General features: G+C 48.9%; 1 protein-coding gene across 3 annotated transcripts; it reads right to left on the reverse strand.

The window, feature by feature from the left end:
• Positions 1 to 5,236: 5,236 nt before the first annotated feature.
• TIMELESS (timeless circadian regulator) lies at positions 5,237 to 18,781 on the reverse strand (the record flags this gene model as incomplete). 3 transcript variants are annotated; one of them, XM_084255959.1, is made up of 28 exons in its annotated part: positions 18,694 to 18,781; positions 18,060 to 18,213; positions 17,832 to 17,946; positions 17,674 to 17,736; positions 17,294 to 17,395; positions 16,950 to 17,105; positions 16,141 to 16,274; positions 15,865 to 15,952; positions 15,391 to 15,567; positions 14,838 to 15,055; positions 14,487 to 14,590; positions 14,176 to 14,345; positions 12,021 to 12,155; positions 11,778 to 11,929; positions 10,409 to 10,506; positions 10,202 to 10,328; positions 9,891 to 10,092; positions 9,484 to 9,629; positions 8,509 to 8,594; positions 8,298 to 8,415; positions 8,131 to 8,213; positions 7,471 to 7,613; positions 7,106 to 7,280; positions 6,954 to 7,022; positions 6,720 to 6,838; positions 5,655 to 5,859; positions 5,434 to 5,538; positions 5,237 to 5,307 (listed from the first exon to the last, which is right to left on the reverse strand). In XM_084255959.1, exons 1-28 carry the CDS (start codon positions 18,776 to 18,778, stop codon positions 5,237 to 5,239), a joined length of 3,600 nt encoding a protein of 1,199 aa, XP_084112085.1. In that variant the 5' UTR covers positions 18,779 to 18,781. The 3 variants fall into 3 exon arrangements, with proteins under 3 accessions (XP_084112085.1, XP_084112084.1, XP_084112083.1); XM_084255958.1 differs by having other exon boundaries at positions 5,425 to 5,538; XM_084255957.1 differs by having other exon boundaries at positions 5,425 to 5,547.
• Positions 18,782 to 20,377: the final 1,596 nt, after the last annotated feature.

Below are 20,377 nucleotides of genomic sequence, written 5' to 3' on the forward strand. Positions count from 1 at the left end.
ATGACATATTTTTAGAATGAAGAAGAAAATTCAGATTGCACGGACTCCCAAGATACCAGAAAAGAGAAGAAAAGACACCCATATGTAATGCCACTAACAAAATACCACAGACTGGGTGACTTCAGAAACAGGAATTTATTTCTCACAGTCTGGAAGGTAAACGTCTGGGCTCAAGGTGAGGGAAGACTCGTTTCTCCTGAGAACTCTCACTTGGTGGCCCCTCTCACTGTGCCCTCACAGCCTTTTCTGTATGTGCTCGCTCTCATGCTGGCCCTTCCATCTTTCTTTTTCTTTCTTTTTTTTTTAAAGATTTATTTATTTATGTATACAAGAACTGGGGGACAGGTCGGAGGTGTGGGGGGTGAGAGGATTCACCAGAGACAGAGTGGGGAGCAGAACAGGCAGATCTACTGAAATACACTGCTGAGGGGAGCAGCGGGCAAGTCAGGAGAGGTCTGCTGCACCATGTGGGTAGCTCCCTGGCTGAGGCTCGAACTCGTGCTGCAGTGGCTGCGGGTAGCTTCATAGGTTGCGTCTTAACCTCCTGGAGCACCAGGGAGGCCCCCATTTCTTTTTTTTTTTTTTTTAATTTTCCAGAGGCATGTCTTATTTATTTATTTGTTTGTTTGTTTGGTTTATACAAGCACTGGGTACAGTCAGAAGCGTGGGAGGGTGAGAGAATTCACCAGAGCCAGAGCGGGGAGCAGAGCAGGCAGAAGGACCGAAGTACACTGCTGAGGGGAGCAGCGGGTGGCAGGAGAGGTCTGCGCGCCATGTGGGACCCTCCTCTGGTGGCCGGGGAGCAGCCGGGGATCGAACCGGCATCGCAGTGGCCGCGGGCAGCTTCGCAACCCAGCGCTCAACCGCTGCGCCACCGGGGAGGCCCCCCCATTTCTTTTTTTTTAAAGATTTATTTATTTATGCACAAACTAGGGTACAGGCCAGAGGTGCCAGGGGTGCTGCAGAGGCTGCGAATAGCTTCACAGTGCTGTGCTTAACCCCTTGTGCCACCAAGGAGGCCCTGCCCTTCCATTTCTTACAAGGACACCAGCCCCATTGGATTAGGGTCCCACTCTTAGGGCCTCATTTAACTTTAATTCTCTCCTCAAAAGCCCTGTTTCCAAAAACAGCCTAACGCGAAGGTTAAGTCTTCAATGTATGAATGTGGGAGGGGACAGGGCGGGGGGCGGAAGGGACAGTTTAGTCCATAACACTTTGACATATCACCGTGCAGTACCAAGAACACAAGTTATGAATAATTTAAAACTTATGTGGAAAGAAAAGGTAAAATCAGTCCCTCAGTTGTACCATCCCCAGGTGTTTAGCAGACACGTGGAATAAGTATTGACAATATTGGATAGAGTAGATCTAAAATACACATCATGCAAAAAAATCACCTTAGGCAGTAGTGGTCTAGAATTTGTAGAGGTCGTAAAACTCACGGGCTTACAACTGATTCTATTTTAATACACCCCCAGGTTTTAAGCAGAGAATAATCCTCATTCCAGCCACCTGGACTGGTAAGATTTTTGTCATCTGATTCTCAGACCTGTGAAGAACTAGCAACCAAAGGGGGGGGGGAAAGAGAGAGAGAGAAAACACACACACACACACACACACACACACACACACACACGAGAGATCAGATAACTGTGATTATGGTATAAAGGCAACTATTTATTTATTTATTCATTTAAAAGAAAGATTTATTTATTTATCCAAGCAATGGGTACAGTCAGAAGCGCGGGAGGGTGAGAGAATTCACCAGAGCCAGAGTGGGGAGCAGAACAGGCAGAAGGACCGAAGTGCACTGCTGAGGGGACCTCTCCAGTGGGCGCGGCAGGAGAGGTCTGCACGCCATGTGGGACCCTCACCGGTGGCTGGGGATCAAACTGGTGCTGCAGAGGCTGCGGGCAGCTTCGTGGCCCAGCAATCAACCGCTGCACCACCAGGGAGGCCCAAGGCAACTTTTTAAAAATGAGTGGGGAGCAGAACAAGTGGATCTGCTGAAACACACTGCTGAGGGGAGCAGCGGGGAGACAGGAGAGGTCTGCTGCCCATGTGGATTAGCTCCCTGGCGGAGATCGAACTCAGGCCACAGTGGCTGGTGATAGCTTGGTAGCGCTGAGACTTAACCCCTGTGCCACCAGGGAGGCCCTGAAGGCGACTTTTTATTTCTCTTTTCTGTTTAAAAATTAACCTAACCAAGCCACAGCACCCAATTGGAGAGTTAAAATGTAAAAGGTAAATGAATGGGGAAGGATTACAATACCTTCATGTCTAGTACATAAAAGATTCAAAATATCTGATAACTGAAAGAGAAATTGGAAGGAGAAATAGATGCTAGTACCTATGAAGAGGGGGCAAAATTAAATCCAGTCACTTGCCTTTTACATCAGGATTAAAATAGCAAATATCTGGTCTGAGCTGTCCCCAGCCCTGTGTGTGCCCAGCCCTGCTACCCAGGCCTCTCGGGGACACTGAGAAAGGAAATATGAAGCTCAGGAGGTCCCCTCTATCCTAAATACATTTGCCAGTGTCTCCATAAGCTGTCCATTATAATACGAACCAAAATGGTTACAAAACGCTTGAAAAAGTATAACTGATCCTCTAAAGGGATCGAGACATCCTTCATTTCAGGGCTTTCTATCAGCTTTTTGCATTGCTCTTCCAAAAGCGACCAAGACTCTTCTGTGCACTGCTGGGTGACATTGACGGCAGAATTCTTGAACTCTGTTAACAGCTCACTGGGAGGCAGCTTCTCAGCAAATTCAATCATCAGCTTTGCTGTCTCATAGAGCACCCAGCCGCTTTCAGACTTGCATGCCTCAGGAAGGGCAACGGAGCGCTGGACCCGCCTAAGTTCCCCGGCAGCTACCCCCAGAGCCCTTGGAATGACCTTAGTGTTGCCAACCCCTTCCTCCTTATTGTGTTCTTTAATCTCACGAATGAAGGTGTCAACGGTGTCCTTTTCTCCCATCCTAATAAGCTGAAGTTGCAGAAGGTGAGCCTCAGTTGAGCAGCCAACCTCCTCCAGGGCTCGTTCCAGAGCTAAGGTAGACAGGTACTCAGGCAGGGGGGTGAGAGAGAGGGCTGTGTGCAGGAGATATTGGCATGCCTTGGGATCTGGCAGAGGTATCTGATTGGAGAGCATGTTTGGAGGATGTCCAGTTTCTGTGAAAGATGGCTGGACATCTGGGGATCCTTCTTGGGCATTTCTTGGAAAGGCCGTCACTGGAGACAGCAAGACGTAGCAAAGGAGCAGCACAACCTGGATCATGGTGGTTTGTCAGGAACAGCTCTGTTGGAGAGACTCAGTGCTCAGACTGGGAATGGGGAAAGGCTGGGGACAAACACACACCAAGAGCTCGCAGAGCTAGTAGTCTTAGCCCTTGGAAAGGTCAATTATGCTGGTCATAGCTTCATTCCCACCCTCCCAGGCTGTGGACAGTCCTTACCTGTTTCAGGAAGAAATAAGCCAGAGGAACGAATGGTCCAAACACGTCTTTGCTGGATGCTTCCAAAATCTAAATGACTTTATCCATTCCACCTTCCCTTTATCCTAGCCACTGTTTGTCTTATGAAAGCAGTGAAGGTCCCAAGATTCACAAATATTTATCCAATTCTTCATTGCTCAGACTTTGTCCTCCTCACCTTTGGTTCATGCTGACACACAGACCTTCTCCCTTTGTGACTAATGCCTTTTTTGCCCCATGTATTGTCACCATAAGGATTTCCCCAGACCTAAACCTAGGTCAAAACTGCCCTATATTTGGTTGAAGCAGGGACATAAAGGCAGGGATGCAAATGACTTTTGGGTAGAAATCCCAAAATGATTCTTATTCAATGGACTTATCAGGTTAAAATGGGGGAAAAGAACCTATTGGCAAGAAGCGCGGGAGGGTGAGAGAATTCACCAGAGCCAGAGCTGGGAACAGAACAGGCAGACTGACGAAGTACACTGCTGAGGGGAGCAGTGGGCGGCAGAAGAGGTCTGTGCGCCATGTGGGACCCTCGCCAGCGGCCAGGGATCAAACTGGTGCTGCGCCACCAGGGGAGGCCCTGTGATGGGACTTCTTTCTAAGCCTATATGAAAACTACAGGAACTATATGACACTGTATAGGTCTATGGTTTTTATTAGATATATAATGTCACAGTATCTACCTTTATGCTATCATACAGAAGACTTTCACTGCCCTGAAAATCTTCGGTAGTTTTGTCTTTCCCCATTGCTTGATGGTTACCTATCAAAATAGGAGGCATCAAAATAACTCCATCAGGGCTTTCCTGGTGGCTCAAGGGACCATTAAGATGCAACCTCTGGAGCTATCCAGTCACTGCAGCACGAGTCTGATCCCCGTCCCGGAAGCTACCCACATGGTGCAGCAGACCTCTCCTGACTTGCCCACTGATCCCCTCAGCAGTGTATTTCAGTCAGTCTGCCTGTTCTGTTCCCTGCTCTGTCTCTGGTGAATCCTCTCATCCCCACACCTCTGGCCTGTACCCCAGTTCTTGTATGCATAAATACTTTTGTGTGTCTTCAGTAGCAAAAGCAGAAAAAAAAGGAAAGGCTAGCAGTCCTTTTTAACTGTAATAGTTAACAATTAGTTCTTCTTCCAAGAACACAGCAGGTAGAGGGCTGGGGTACTTAGTCTGGCAAGTCATATCAACATTGACAACTTTTAATTTTACGTGTTTAATTTAATACCAAACACAAACCCAATATATTCACCATCTGGAGAGCGCTGCAGTCCCACCCTATCTCGACTGCAGCAATTGAGATCAACTTAGGGGTGATCACAGGAACGAAAAGGAGGGTGGGGGCATCTGTTGCCTTTAGAAAACGGTGCAAACCCTCACCCACTGTGTCATAAAGGCCCACCATCTGGTGCTGGTAGGCACCTCCCAAGGGGCCAAAAGGAACAGACTTCTGCATTTCACCTACTCCTCTCACTTGCTAAGGAGGGCTAATAACCCAAAGAGACAGTTGCTAGAAGAGTAAGTCTTCAGAGAGCTGCTCAGACATACTGAGAAAACTGGGGGAAGTAAGAAGTGACTACAGTGGTGTCCGATGCTGTCACCGAAACTTCCCGGACCCTAAATCCACGGGGAAGTCTAGGACTCAATGGCTTCTGTCCAGTGAGAGGAGTGTCTGGGCCATGCATCACCTCCCAGCTCAAATTTAAATTCTTCATCTAAATATGACTCTGTCTCTGTCTCCAGGCTTCTGGTTTGTCAGTCATTTTCATCTTCATCCTCAATCTGAAACCGTTTCTTCTTCTGGATGCCTGGAGCTCCCAACTCTGCTGCCACAGGTAGGATAGGGGTGAGAAGAGAGAAAGTACCCAAATATGTTAAGGGGGAGAGGCTGGTAGTGCTTATGAAGAGCGGGAGGGGCTGGGAGAAAGGCAGGCCCCAAGCACAGTCCTTACCTTTGCTCCCGTCCCCCTCTTCCTCCTGCTCATCGTCACTGTCCAGCAGGTGTCGCTTCTTGGGAGCCGCTTTCAGCTGGTCTTTCCCAGCAGCAGGCCCTTCCTCTGGGATGACTGGAAGAGGGACTGAATTAGGTCAGAATATTCCCAGAATACCAGCCCTCTAGGTTACCAGGGCTGGCACAGAGAAGTTCTCAACAGGTAAGTGGTGCAACTATTACCTGCTGGGGTTACCAGGCCTGCTTTCTTTTTCCGGGCCACCATGAGTGCCTTGAGGGCTTGTGCTCGGTGCTCCTCTGCAGGACCTTGCTCTCCAGGGTCCAGCCCTGGCTGAAGCTCTTCCTCCTCCTCCACTTGACTCAAAGAAGCTGCTACCCGCCGAAGCCGGGTGGGACTCAGCTTGGCAGGAATTCGCCAGAAGGTTTCCTAAAGGGACAAACAAGTTGAAAATGAGAGTAAAGGACTGGACTCTACTTCACCAGAGTTGCTAATTTAGTAAATAAATTAATGACTTTTGAGCATCTGAGGATCAATCAAACAAGATCCCTGCTCTTGAGGAATCACAATCTAATGGGACAAAGAGCCAACATCCAGGGAATGAACAAATTCTTGTGACCACTTTCACATCAGGGGTTGAAAGAGTGATAAGGATTGAGGTTCTCTGAGGAGGTGACAATCATTTTTGAAGGCTGGATAGAGACTCTCAGGAAGAAGGGTGGTGTATGTTTCACCTTGTGTGAGTAACTGGAGCCTTCCAGTAGAGGGACTGGTATGATCAAGTATTTGGAGGATGGAAAATAGTCCAGGAAGACTGTTGTAATGTAGGTGTGTGGGTGGTACAGCTGTGAAGGTACCATGGTTGGCCCACAACTCTGAGGTGATGGACCCTGTTTTACAAACAGCAGGAAACCACCAAGTGCTCTGGACAGGGGAGTGAAACAATCAAAACCATATTTTATTTTATTTATTTATTTATTTATTTATTTTGTGGGACCCTCGCTGGCAGCTGGGGAACGAACCGGCGCTGCAGCTTCACAGCCCAGCGCTCAACCGCTGTGCCACCAGGGAGGCCCCAAAACCATATTTTAGAAAGATAACTCATGCAGCTCCTTCCTTTAAGAGGGAGGAGAGGTTGGGAATGAAGACTAGCGGGACAGCTGCTGCAGGAACCTCGACTGAAGATGACAGGCGATGAGGGCAGTGTTAGCAATGGCAAGAGGAGGGGGCGAGGTAGATTTTGAAACAGCACTATCATTGCCTCAGCTGACATGGTAATTGGTATTTACCTGTCCAGAGGCAGGAGGCCGAACTCCTAGCTTGCGCAATAGCTGCTGGAACTGTTCGTTTTCCATTGCTTCCTCATTTTCTTCGGTCAATGGCACCAAGGGAATTGCCTGGGAGCATCCTAGTATAGGAGAAATAGTCACGTGGTGAAGATATGAAGACCTCATCTTTCACCCCAAGAACAAGTCTTGGGCAGCCTCTAGGGCCCTAGTCCTGAAATATAACTTTCCACTCACCATCCTCTTCCCGATCATCAGCTGCTCGAATCAGGCAGTTCTGGAGCCACAGGAGGGGAGCAGAAAAGCCTAATGGAAGAAGGGAAACTTACAAAGGGCACGTGTTCCTAACCCTGTGCCTTACAAGGACACGTCTCTAGGCTGAGCCTCACCTTCCTGCCGCAGGCTTTGCCCAAGGCCTCCAGCGGAAAGGACTGAGCCGCCCTGGGCTTGCTCTGCTTCCAAGCCGCCTCCTTTCTCTTCATCCTCTTCACTGTCTTCCTCTGCCAGGTTTTCCTCTTCCAGATCTTCCTGGCAAAAATCTTTCAGGGATTCCCCTCCATCAGGCTAAAATTCAAAGGTCAGGGAAATGGAAAAAGGAGACAAAATGAGGAACCAAGTGGAGGCCTCTGGTCCCTGACCCACCCCGTGAGGGGACCGGGCAGAAAAGCCTGAGGCAGGACGAGTCTGTACAGGCTACTTCTAAGGAGCACGTCAGGGAGTCACCAAGGTGGCGCAGCCAGTGTAGGATTCTTACCAAGTTAGAGGATGCCGACTTCTTCCGGCGTTTCTTGTATAGCTCCCGCCGGTCAGCCACCAGCCCCAGAGCCAGCAGTTTATCCACTATTCGGGCCCGTGAGCGTTTGGCTGTGATATTCTTCATGATGTGACCCAGGATATCTAGAGGGAGGGGAAGTGTGAATACCCAGGAACAACATGAGAAAGGGATGAGGAAAGGACATCAGAAATCTCTGGGAAGAAGCTAGAGCAAGTCATTCAAAAATGACACCACAAATATAGTAAGTGGACAGAAGGGATAGAATTTCCTTGAGTACAAGAGAAGGTAAAGAAGAAAAGGACAGGGCCTCCCCTGGTGGCGCAGCGGTTGAGCGCTGGATTGCGAAGCTGCCTGTAGCCTCTGCAGCACCGGTTGGATCCCCGGCCACCGGGTGAGGATCCCACATGGCGCACAGACCTCTCCTGCCGCCCGCTGCCCTCCTCAGCAGTGTATTTCGTCAGTCTGCCTGCTCTGCTCCCCGCTCTGACTCTGGTGAATTCTCTCACCCTCCAGCACTTTTGACTGTACCCAGTGCTTGTATAAATAAATAAATAAATCTTAAAAAAATAAAAAAAAAGAAGAAGAAAAGGACAGCCTGACTCTCATCTCAGAGGTTCCCCAAGCTTCCACCTCACTCACCATCTGAGTCCTGGAACTCCTCAAACAGCCGCTGAAGCTCCAGCTCCTGATCCTCTGTCCACAGCACAATGTGGGTTCCTTTCCTGGTTAGGAGTGACAGTGAAAGAGGGGGCCAGGGAGAGAGCAGAGAACTCCCCATCTCAATCACCTCCAAGCACTGTCCCTACCTTTGGAAGTCCTTGACACTGTCAGCCAGCCCCAGCCGTACTAGATGGTGGATGACCTGCTTGCGTGTTCGAGGAACAGCACTCAGGTGTGCCAAGATGGTGTCTACCACATCCTGCCCTGGAGGTGGAGGAGTGAAGTAAGGAGGGGTCTTAGAGTTTAGTTTGCCCTTCTCATAAACTTTCCATATCTCAAGGCCTTGTAGCATTGTACCTTCCACATCCTTATGGGCAAGGTACAGTTCCTGAAGCTGGGCCTCCTCCTCTGGGCTCCATGCAGGGGCTCTGCGACTCGCTGATCTAAATGGGGAAAGGAATAGGGGAGTATGTAGGTTGTTGGTTCAAAAAGAGGAGCCCAGCAGCGGTTGAGTGCTGGGCTGCGAGGCTGCCACAGCCTCTGCAGCGCCGGTTCGATCCCCGGCCACCAGCGGGGTTCCCACATGGCGCGCAGACCTCTCCTGCCGTGCCCGCTGCTCCCCTCAGCAGTGTATTTCATCGGTCTGTCTGTTCTGTTCTCTGCTCTGGCTCTGGTGAGTTCTCTCACCCTCCTGTGCTTCTGACTATACCCAGTGCTTATATATAAAAAAAAAAAAGAGGAGCCTAAAGGCCCTCTCTGGTTAGTTCTATCAGGAAAGGGCAAAGTGGGTAACTCAGAGGAGCCAGGCAGCAGAGACATAGGGTGCTTCCTTCCCCTACCCCTCCTTCCACCTAAGAACCTTAAAGTCTGAGCGTGTTTGGTTGTTGTTTAGGAAAAAAAAGAACCCCAAAGTCAAACTAAGACATTTTCCAGCCTATAGAACCTGACACTGTAGGTGGGGTCCAAGAGTATTACAGAAAAAGAAATGTGTGGAAGGAGATGAGCTGAGATACTAAGGGAAAGAGAACCATAGGTCTACGTATCCCTGAGCCTTCCCAGCACATTTTGGGGCAGGGCACACACACCCCTTCTCTGCATCCCAACTGAAACCTTATGAAGGCTAGCGAGGGAGAAGGGAACTAGAGTGGACAGAAGATTGAGGCTCCGGTACCAAATCCTTTCTGAGTGATCTTAGACAAAGCATTTCACCTAAGGGACGTATTTTCCCGCCTATGAAAGGGAAAGAAAGGTTGGACTAAACGATGTGCAAGCTCCTCTGGCTTTGACCCTCCGACTAGGTCACTCACCTCCACCGCCCATCCTCCCACTCACCCACCATCCAGGGTGCCATAGCCTTCGGTCATCTCTCGAACCACGGCTGTGTTCTTCCAGAACAGCAACTCCACAAAGGCTTTCTGGTTGACTGCAGTCAATGCAAAAAACTTGCCCAGGATGTATTTGGCAAAAGTCACCAGCTCCTGCGGGCGAGGGAGGCTGTTATGTCTCCAGCCTAAACATACACATAAACCTGGCCCTGTAGGTATTTTTCCTAATCTGTCCCTCCTCCCTAAACTCTCCTGCCCCTCCCCATACAGCTCCCTCAACCTGCCTGCCAACTCCTTACCACTCTCGTCTCTTCACCCTTGACACCACTCAGAACCATTTATCTCCTGAAGCAAAAAGCCTTTTAGCCCAGGACTCTGCTATGCCTCTAGACCTGTTCCCTGGTATCCCCTCACTTTGTAGGCCCCAGCAGCAGGGTCACTTAGCAGACGATTGAAGAGGCAGAAGACTGAGAGCTGGAAAAGCAGGGCCTCCATTTTGAGGTCATAGGCCAGCCGGTGCAGCATCTTGACAATGCAGTGGTTGGTGTGAGCACTGTTCTGCCGGTAGCTCCGCAGCAGCAGCACGTAGGCTCGGACTACAGTTGAGCACGCAAAGCTGCACCAAGACAAGGAGGGAGAGGATGTCAGCACATGAAAGACACTGCTCATCCCCACAGCTCCACAAATCTCCACCACGGGTCCAACTCAGCCGTCTTGGCCCACACCGTTTCAGGTAGTCCAGAAAATTGAATTCCTTCTCTGACACCTGGATGGCTTGCAACTCTTCCTGCTCCTCCTCCTCCTCTTCTTCCTCCTCTTCCTCTGCTCCTTGTTCCTCTGGCCCCTGGTGCCCTAAAGGAGTGAGGGTTGCTGCCTTTGTCATTCTGTGCGAGATAACAGCTGAAGGGAGATGTGAAGGGAATGAGACTCACGGGGCAGAGGGGCAGACAGGATTTGTTTCAGCAGCTGAATCTCTTCGTCTGGGGAAATGTCTTGAGAGCCAAACACGTCTCCTTCTGGCCATACCTCCCTGGAGTACAAAAGAAAAGGTTTTAGCTAGAGAGATTTTGATTTACAATTTGAAATGGGAGACTTACTTCAATGATCAGCTGGAAAGAGAAACTGTTATCTCAAAAATAAAGCAAAGACTTTAGGAAAAATTTTCCTTATGCCATGTTACAATGAAAATCACATAAGAACAAAAAGCAGGGCCTCCCTGATGGCACAAGGGGTTAAGTCTCAGTGCTACCAAGCTGTTGCCAGCCACTGCTGCATGAATTCAATTCCTGGCCAGGGAGCTACCCACATGGCACAGCAGATCTCTCCTGTCTCCCCACTGCTCCCCTCAGCAGTGTATTTCAGTCAATCTGCCTTTTCTGCTCCCCACTGTCTCTGGTGAATCCTCTCATCCCCACACCTCTGGCCTGCACCTCAGTTCTTGCATACATACATAAATAAAATAAATTAAAAAAAAAGTGATGCAACATATATATATATATAAAAAGAACAAAATATAGACAATCTAAATGTTTGGTTGAACAAATGTACATATTCACATGATGGTGTTGTAAAGACATTAACCTGTTACAGAAATACATCTGAGGGCCTCCCTGGTGGTGCAGCAGTTAAGCGCCGTGCTGTGAAGCTGTCTGCAGCCTCTGCAGCGCTGGTTTGAGTCCCTGCTGGCCAGGGAGAACCCCACATGGCACGGCAGACCTCTCCTGCCTCGCCTGCTGCTCCCCTCAGCAGTGTCTATGGTCCGTCTGCCTGTTCTGCTCCCCGCTCTGGCTCTGGTGAATTCTCTCACCCTCCTGCACTTCTGACCTGTACTCCAGTTCTTGTATAAAATAAGTAAATCTTTTAAAAAAGAAAAAAAAAATATATCTGATGAGAAATGATGCTCACAATATATTGAAAAGTAGAAAATTACTCTAAGTTAGTATGTGCAATATTTCATTTTTATAAAAGAAGCAATAGATGGTATGTCTACATACAACACAGAGGAGAAAACTGGAAGTTACTCATGAAAATGCTAGTGATGGCTATCTTTGGTAGTAGAATTATCTTTATTTTTCTCCCCAATTGACTGTGTCTTCTAGTATTTCTCAAAAACAAAAACAAACAACAAAAATCCCAATACACCAATCAAAACTCCCCAGGACTCAGGGCTTAGTACAGAAACCCAGAGCTTCTGGATCTAAGAACTTTTGAAGACTGAGAAGGCTGCGCCACAGTGAAAGCCTCATTCTTCCTGCAAAAGCCAGGAGCTGGACCAGGAGGAAGGGTGGGCAGGAGCCTTACCGGGCAGACCTGAGGAGGGCCAGGGCCTGTGAGGCCTGGCCAGCCAGGAGACAGTCTTGAATCCTCACCATGGCTTCTGCCCGCTGCTCTTCCACTGGTACCTCTGAGGCTGCATCAAAGGGAACCACGGAATCCAGGCTGAGGTCAGGATCCTAGAGAGGGATTAAGGCTATGCCAATAAGAGGAGACAAACCCAGATCCACTCAGAGCCTCAAGGAAGACAGGGTTTCTGCAACCACCTACCAGGGCACAGCCCTGCAGCTGCTCCGCCAGGGAGGGCCACAGAGCCTCCAGCTCCTCTGGGCCACGGGGGACATCACCAGGGATCACAGGCTCCTGCAGCACTTTCTTTCTCTTCTTCCTCTTCTTTCGTTTGTTCTATGAAGAAAGATTTATCTAAGGATGGCATGAGAGCTAAGGGGTCATTTTTCCCATCAATGTCTTTTCAGATATCTTCAGATGTCTGCATTAAGTAGACACACTATGTGCTATTCATAGGAAATGGGGAAGCAACAGTGAACAGTTTTTCCCTTGTCCTTGAGGAGACTGCAGTCCAGTGGGGGAGGATAGGTAAATAAAAAAGTAAATTGGGACTCCCTGGTGGTACAAGGGGTTAAGTCTCAGCATTATGAAGCAATAGGCAGCTACTGCAGCACGTTTGATCCCCGGATGGCCAGGGAGCAACCCACATGACACAGCAGACCTCTCCTGTCTTGCCCGCTGCTCCTCTCAGCAGTGTATTTCAGTAGATAAGCTATTCTGCTCCCCACTCTGTCTCTGGTGAATCCTCTCACCCACACCCCAGTTCTTGTATGCATAAATAAATAAATCTTTAAAAAAAAAAAAAAGGTAAATTGCATAATAGCATGGCTAAAACCTAAAAGGTGATTGAGCATAAAATGCCGTGGCAAAGCCGAAACAGCACTTGATTCATTTCTTGGGGTCAATGATTTTGTGAAAGTGATGATATCTTCAACGTCTATAAATGAATAGATTTGCTATGAGGATATAAAATTCTTTGAAAAGAATTTTGGAAAGGCTTTGTAAAAGGCAAAGCAGTATGCGGACATAACCGGTAATTTTTTTCTCGCCTGAAAAGCAGGCGAGTGAGTCAGTATTCCAGACCTGATCCTTCCAAGACACTGCTGTGAACCAGTCATTGCTACATATAAACAGGATGGGCTGGGAAGCCTTTGAATTTCACGCTCGATTCAAGGAGTTGATACTTCTATGCATCAAAGGTTAGAAGCAAGAATTCTAGATTCCAGCAGATCTGTATTCTAGTACTGACACTCGTCACTTCTAGCAAGACCACTCTTAGCATGTGTCCTACAAGTTGTGAGGACTGCATGGACAGTTTAGCACAGCATCTGACACATATCAAACACTTGCTAAATGATAGCAAATGATAATTATTACTGATAATCCAGTAGAGCCTGAGGATAAAAATACCTTTTAGCAAGGTCTCATTGATACTACTGCTCCTTTTTTTTTTTTTTTTTTTTTTTTTTTTATAAATAGAGGCATGTTTAATTTATTTGTTTGTTTTGTTTATACAAGCACTGGGTACAGTCAGAAGCACGGGAGGGTGAGAGAATTCACCAGAGCCAGAGCGGGGAGCAGAGCAGGCAGAAGGACCGAAGTACACTGCTGAGGGGAGCAGCGGGCGGCAGGAGAGGTCTGCGCACCACGTGGGACCCTCCTCTGGTAGCAGGGGAGCAGCTGGGGATCGAACCGGCGCCGCAGGGGCCGCGGGCAGCTTCGCAACCCAGCGCTCAACCGCTGCGCCACCGGGGAGGCCCACTACTGCTCCTTTTAAGTGAAGTTGTGCAGCAAACAAAATTATAGGATGATTTTTACAAAGCAGAGTTCCTGTGTCTCTAGGACACAAATCCCTTGAATCTATCTTCCTGCCCTAGACTTTTCATTTATTATTACTTCATTTCAGGCTCATATTATAATCCCAACTTTAGGATTCTAGACACAGCCATAAACAGCCTGAGTTTATTCCAGCAGTAACTAATACAGGAGATCCTAGATCTTTTAATTTAAGGCTCTTTCTATTTCACTACAATGTTTCTGAAATATAACCAGGAAATATCACAGCATAATCACTAAGTTCTAAAATTATGAATCCCTGGAGTTTATATGCTGAGCCCACAGTAGGTATTCAATATATTTGTAACTCTGGATGAATTAAGATATCTATGGTACATGATGAGGGATTAATCTAATGGAAGAAAGAAATGTTAGCAGACTCATGTCGGCAACACATACAAAGAAAGCGCTTCATCAGAGCAGTTCTAAGAGATCAGCTTAAGCTGCAGAAAATGTGAAGAGAAAGTGCCCCTGCCTTTTACCCCCGCATTTCTTTTCCACATCCTGAGTACACACACACCTGCACCACCAGGTTCCCACGGCGCCGACAGAACCGCTCCAACATCTTGAGGAAGAGGTGGGTGGTTTCCACCAGGTCACGGAGGAAAGAGCGGGGCTGGCACCTCTCATCGAATTTTCGAAAGAGCGCCAGGAACAGTTCTCGGTACTCCATCACATAGAAAATGTTATCTAGGAATAGGGAAAAGGTAAGGGATGGAAGGAGTGGTCGGGAAAGTTTGGGAAAAGGAGAGATGAAGTTTGGGCTGAGAAGAGGAAGATACTGGTCAAGAGACAGGGAAAGCCCAAATCAGAAACAGGTCAGGGTCTCACTCTTGATGATGCGGCTGCTCTCCCGCACGGCCTCCTCTGGAGACATGTCCATCTCATTCACTGTGGCCAGCAGCTCCTGATAGGCCTTCAGAGCCAGGTGCATACTGCAAGGCAAGGGACAGAAGAGTAGTGGAGGATAACTTAGGACACTGGCTCATGGAAACAGTACCAGTCATCCCCACAAAAAAAACAAACAGTGCCACGAAAACCAGAAGATCCAAGGGGTCCTCACTCCCCGGCCTGACCACCTTAACTCTGAACAGGTAGAAAAAAGTACCATCTAGAATTCACGCATCAGATCCCCAGCTCAGCCAAAAAGTCCACTCTGACCCCAATACTCAATCCACTCACCGACGCGCCCAGGAAGCAGCTTCCTTACGGTCAGTCAGCATCATCTCATAATAGTTGGTGAGGTTCTGTTCAATGAAGTGGAAGGTACGGACACTGAGGGTCTCAGAAACCAGGCCTGGCCGGAAGGAGGCAGCTCGATTGAAGGCCATGAAGAAAGCCAAGGCCCACATGTAGTACGTCTCATCGTGCTGCTGAGCCTTCTCCCGAAGTAGGTGATCCTAATGTCCAGGAAGAAAGGGCCACCCGTGATCTCAGGGCTTCCAACTTCCTCCCATCTGATGACAGCAGGGCAGGCCCTGGACACTGCTGTAACAGTTTCTGTCTCTGTCGGGGTCTCCTCTGGTTCTTCCACGTTCCTTTTCCCTTCCTCTGAGGCAGCTTCTCTAGACCTTCTTTCCGTTACGTCAATAACCCACTCCCTCTTAAGAGCGTCGCCATCTCTCACCTCCTTGTCCTCATCCAGGGTCAGTTCCGCATACTCTTCTCCACAGGTGTCCTGAGCACCTGCTCCGGCCCCCATCACCTCTATGTCCCACCCCTCCAAGGCACTCACCTTCACTGAGCCCATAAGCCGGTTGTAGCAGTTCTCCAGGAACTCAGCACAGAAGTCTCTGAGGAAGAGTCTCACGTTGAAGGCTGAACGGCGCTGAATGGACAGCTCCCGGGCAGCCTGGCGACGCTTTTGTACCCTTCGGGGCTGCTTTCCCAAATCTGAGCTGTAGTTTTGGAGCTGGGGGATTGGGTTGGCATTAGAGTTGTTCCTAACCACCATTTGCAGCTCTCTCCACATTCCTGGTACTGCGATTTTCTCAGAACAAACTCTTAGGAGGTTTCACCCTTTGGTACTAACTGAAGATACAGGTGAAGACAATATGGCTAATGCTGGAAATGCCATTTCGCCCACTGTCTCCAACATTCTCAGAGGAACGACAGAGAATCTTTACCCCCAGAAATGCTCGCTCTTCTTAGCAAGGCCCCTCCCGCACCCCAACTCCACAAGGCCCCACCTGGATGGCAGCAGACTCACATTGTGGAGACCTTTGTGAAAGATGAGGTCCCGCTCCCCAATGGATTTCAGCCCCTGAACAATGTAGGAGCCCCCAAATCGAGAATGCCTGAAGAGGAAAAAATGTAAGTTCAGGGGATTCCTTGATTCTTCGGAAGCTTGATCCCTATTTTTCTTAGCCCATCAGCATGTGTCATAACTGTAAATTACTAGCGAGTCACCACGACCGTAGCGGCCCAAGTCCTCGGCATTCCATTCCACCCAGGTTGGGAACACGGCAGAGCTCTCTGCACTCACCTGTTGCCTCGCTGAAGGGCTCGAGTCTTCCTCTCTGCCATCTCTCGCTGGCGTAGCACCTCCAGTTCTGCTACATCTGCGCTCCGCTCCTGAGCTAAGCGCCCCTGGCCTACTCCTGCCAGCTGCTCGGGGTTCTAGATGGGTGTAGGATAAAGAAAATATCAGGCTTTTCTGCCCTTCCGCCATCAGGATAGATGATGGATCCTTCTCCTGAATGCATGCCTGATGGCGGGCACCTGGAATAGGGTGTGGGCATAGGTAGATGGGATTCAGCTGAGCTAAGATTGTGCTTTTTTAAGGGCGGCGTCACGGAGACGCCAGCAGCAGCAGCAGCAGCAGAAGCCGAAAGAGAAGCCGAGAAGCAGCAGAACGAACGCTAGAGAACCCAGATAGAGTGAAGACTTGCTGGGGGCTGGGAGGCTGGCAGGGTCCCAGCCCCCCAGCCAGCACCCCTGCCTGCCATATGCCTGGTGAACCCCAACAAAGGACCTGCAAAACTACTGAGGACTCTGACTCCTCCTTTACCCGGTCTGCATGGGATCAGAAAACCTGCACTGTGTCCAGTCCGGCCCTTTACAATGGGGAACAGGAAGGGTGAGAGGACAGCCATCCTTTAGTCTGAATTCACATGTACTGGGGACAGAAAAGTGAATGAAACAGCACTGCTGATGAAACCACAAACTTAAACCAAGGCTGCTCTACCTGACACCGGCACACCCCCAGATAATGCAGCATTGCCAGAGCAATTCAGGCCACACAGCAGAAAAGGACAAGGGTGAAGGGACCGGGCCAGTAAGCCAGGATCTCACCTGGTCACGAAACATCAGGGAGATTATCTCCAGCACATGTAGGCTCCACTGCTGCTCAGCAGGCGAGCTGGCCAGGAAGAGGAGCAGGTCGTCTAGGCCGCTGAGGTGAATGGCCCAGAGAAGCTGATCGTGGATGCTGGCGTCATCATCAATCCTCTGAGCAGTGAGACGTGAGGAGAGGAAGGAAGGTCACCTCCTTCCACTGCCCTTTAGGGTCTCCAAATCACTCTTTGATCGAAGGTCCCTAAAGTCTTTCCCCAGACTTTTCAGAGGACTGAGAAGCCTAAAAAGGGCAGCTGAACCTAATCAAGCACAAGAATTCAAACTACCCAAGACCCTCTCACCTTCTCCTGATCAAGGTCGGCTGGGACATGGAGAATATTTCTGACCAGCAGCAGGATCCGTTCAATCAGCAAGTTGTCTTCCTCCTGCCGTTCCTCCCAGCCCTACTCAGAAGAAGAGTTAGGGGATCAGATCCAGAGACTTCCTATGAGAGGCAGGTGGCATCTAACCTGGCTGGATAACTGAAGCAAGGAGCAAGATTAGAAGAAAGAGTTCGGCAACCTTGAAGCAGTAGAGACTGTGGATTGGAGTATGTAGCTCCAAGAACTGGGACCATATTTCCAAACTCAGGATGGCCTGACAGGGCCCAGCTGGGGCTCTGTCCGGAGAAGCAAGGCGCTAGCTGTCCTGTGAGACCCTGTAAGGCAGAAGACTCACTCACCAGCTGGAGCAGCTCATACAAGGTTTCGCTGAGGACTCCAAAAGGCTTCTCACTGGCAAAGGCCTAGGAAATAGGGGGATGAATCTTAAGTAGCACCCACCTACTCCTTCCCCACTGCCCTCAAATTCTGCCCCAGGGACTCTGAAGGAACACCTCACCTCTTTGTAGGCCTGCAAGTAAGTTAATACTTGCAGAAAATGGTGCCGAAAATTAGGCTCCTTGGGCACAGCACCAAAGCAGAGCAAGGCTGGTTGTGTCAAGTTCACCATCAGCCTGGGGAGAGAGTAAAGGGAGAAGATGTTAAGTTTCCTTATTAGGCACAGACACCAAAACCTATCAGTTCTCACATGAAAGGCTGGGACAGAGAAAAAGTTTAAAAGTCGGACCTGATGACAGCATCAAAGAGAGGCTTGTCCTGGCGGTGCTGGGTCAGGATGGGTAGAAGGTCGCTCTGCAGGATCTGGGCTGCCCCCAGCTGCTGCCGCACATTGCGAGTCTCATCCTCGTGTCTCAAGTAACGAATCAGATCCTTCACACTCTCTTCAGGGACAGAATAACATGTACAAAGAACCCTGGAAGAAGCTCCACCCAGCCTGCATGCTTTCATACCCATGGATTGAGAAATTCAACAGACCCCCTCAATGCAAGCCATTTTTTAAAAATTTTATATATATTTTACATCATTCTTCATTTTTGTACAATGTATGCTTTCTCCTCTCGGGTGTAGATCCTGTGAAATTCCCACCACCAATTCACCCCTGCACCAGCACCATAGTCCCTTGTGCTCTTCCCACCCCTGTTTTGATCCTTCTCCCTCCTCTTCCCCTGTAGAATGTCTCTGATTTATAGTTGCCTATTGATTTTTATTTTTAATTTATTATAATTACCTTTCCCCCTGCTCCCCGATCCCTTATTTGGATCCTCTGTATTCCTCCTATAAGTGAAACCATCTGATTTTTTTTTTTTCTTTCTGGCTATTTCACAATTTTTTTAAACTTGTGTCCTCAAAAAGGTACTCACCTAAGCAATCTGGCTCCTTGTGGTAAGTGTCTCCCTCCAAGTACCCAAGGGCACTGCATGTGGCTAGAAGTTCACAATTCATCATGTGTAAGTCCGTACATCAGTGGGGCAGCCAGCAGAGAGGTAAGGTCGGTACAGAGAGGACCGACAAGGCCTGCAGAGATAAGGAGATAACAAACAGAGAGCCCTCTCCATGAAAGGGAAAGACAAAAGCACAGGACCCTCATTTTCAGTGTATTTTGAACAAGACTGTCAAACGCTTCACTTTTGTCGGAACCCAAAGTGCCATTCCCAGCCCCAAGGGAGGCTTCACCACAAGGTTCTACCTGACGGAAAGCAAAGGGCCTCCGAGCCCAAGAATTAAGCACCTGCTTCATATTCTATCTTGGGTCCGTAATAATAAAAAGAGTCTTTTTCAAACTCAAGATAACCATAGAGACAGAAAAGTTCATTAGTGGGCCTCCCCGGCGGCGCAGCGGTTGAGCACTGGGTTGCGAAGCTGCCCGCAGCCTCTGCAGCGCCGGTTCGATCCCCGGCCACCGGGCCAGGGTCCCACATGGCGCGCAGACCTCTCCTGCCGCCCACTGCTCCCCTCAGCAGTGTACTTCATCAGTCTGCCTGCTCTGACTTTCCGCTCTGACTCTGGTGAATCCTCTCACCCTCCCGTGCCTCTGACTGTACCCAGTGCTTGTATAAAAAATAAATCTTTAAAAAAAAAAAAATTAAAAAAAAAAAAAGAAAAAAAAAGAAAAGTTCATTAGAGAATGTCATCAATTCTATGACTTTCACTCCAGAGAGCCTGCAGCCTTTTGGAGGAGGGTGGCAGTGATGGTGATGAGTTTCCCTCTCCTTTAAAAATCGTGAGACAAACACTATTAGTGCTGTTACTGGAATTTAGAAAACCCAACTCTGACCACATAATGATGCTACGTAGGATCTGACAGAACCTAGGAGTCCTGAGACTTTTGAGACACAGGGGATGTGTAGAGAAAGGTCTCTCCTGTCCAAAGTTATTCTTAAATATTGGTAATCTCAGAACTCAGTAGCTAACAATATGAGGAAAAGGGTAAACAGGAACTGGTTAAACTCCCTGTCACTCTCCAGAAAGGAATCTCTTCCTGCTCCAAAGCCTGTCCCTTTTTATTAAGATTGCTAAGCCTCATCAGATTATCAGTAGGCACAGATCCAGAATCCAGGATGTTTCAGAACCTGCCACTGAAAATGCAGACACATACAAACACATTACATTCACTACCTTGCTCCTGTGAAAGCAAAGATCCTGTGGATTTTCTACCAATCTTGTCCCCTTGGCACATTCAGCTGCACTACCCTCAGCCTTGGCAGGTTCCTCTAAAAAGACCTTCCCCTGGCCCCATACCTGCCTCCACCCTGCTCCCACAGAAAATGGGTAGTGTCTACAGGACTAAGGTTCAATGCCTGATGTTATCTCTCAGCATTTATGTAACTGGTCTAGTTCTCTAAATTGCCTATTATTCCTCCACCCCTCCCAGTGAGACACTCACTGAATGACCAGGAAGACTGAAGGAAGACTTCCCTTCACTCTCCCTTCTCATGGGGCCTGGAGACCTGGGCACAGTGTGTGAGATCTGATTCCCCACAGATCCGGCCAGCTTTTTCAGAGAGACCTCCAGCATGTGTACATATGCTCACACGTAAGCACAAA

This window comes from Talpa europaea, assembly GCF_964194135.1.
Source record: "Talpa europaea genome assembly, chromosome: 15".
Lineage (NCBI taxonomy): Eukaryota > Metazoa > Chordata > Mammalia > Eulipotyphla > Talpidae > Talpa > Talpa europaea.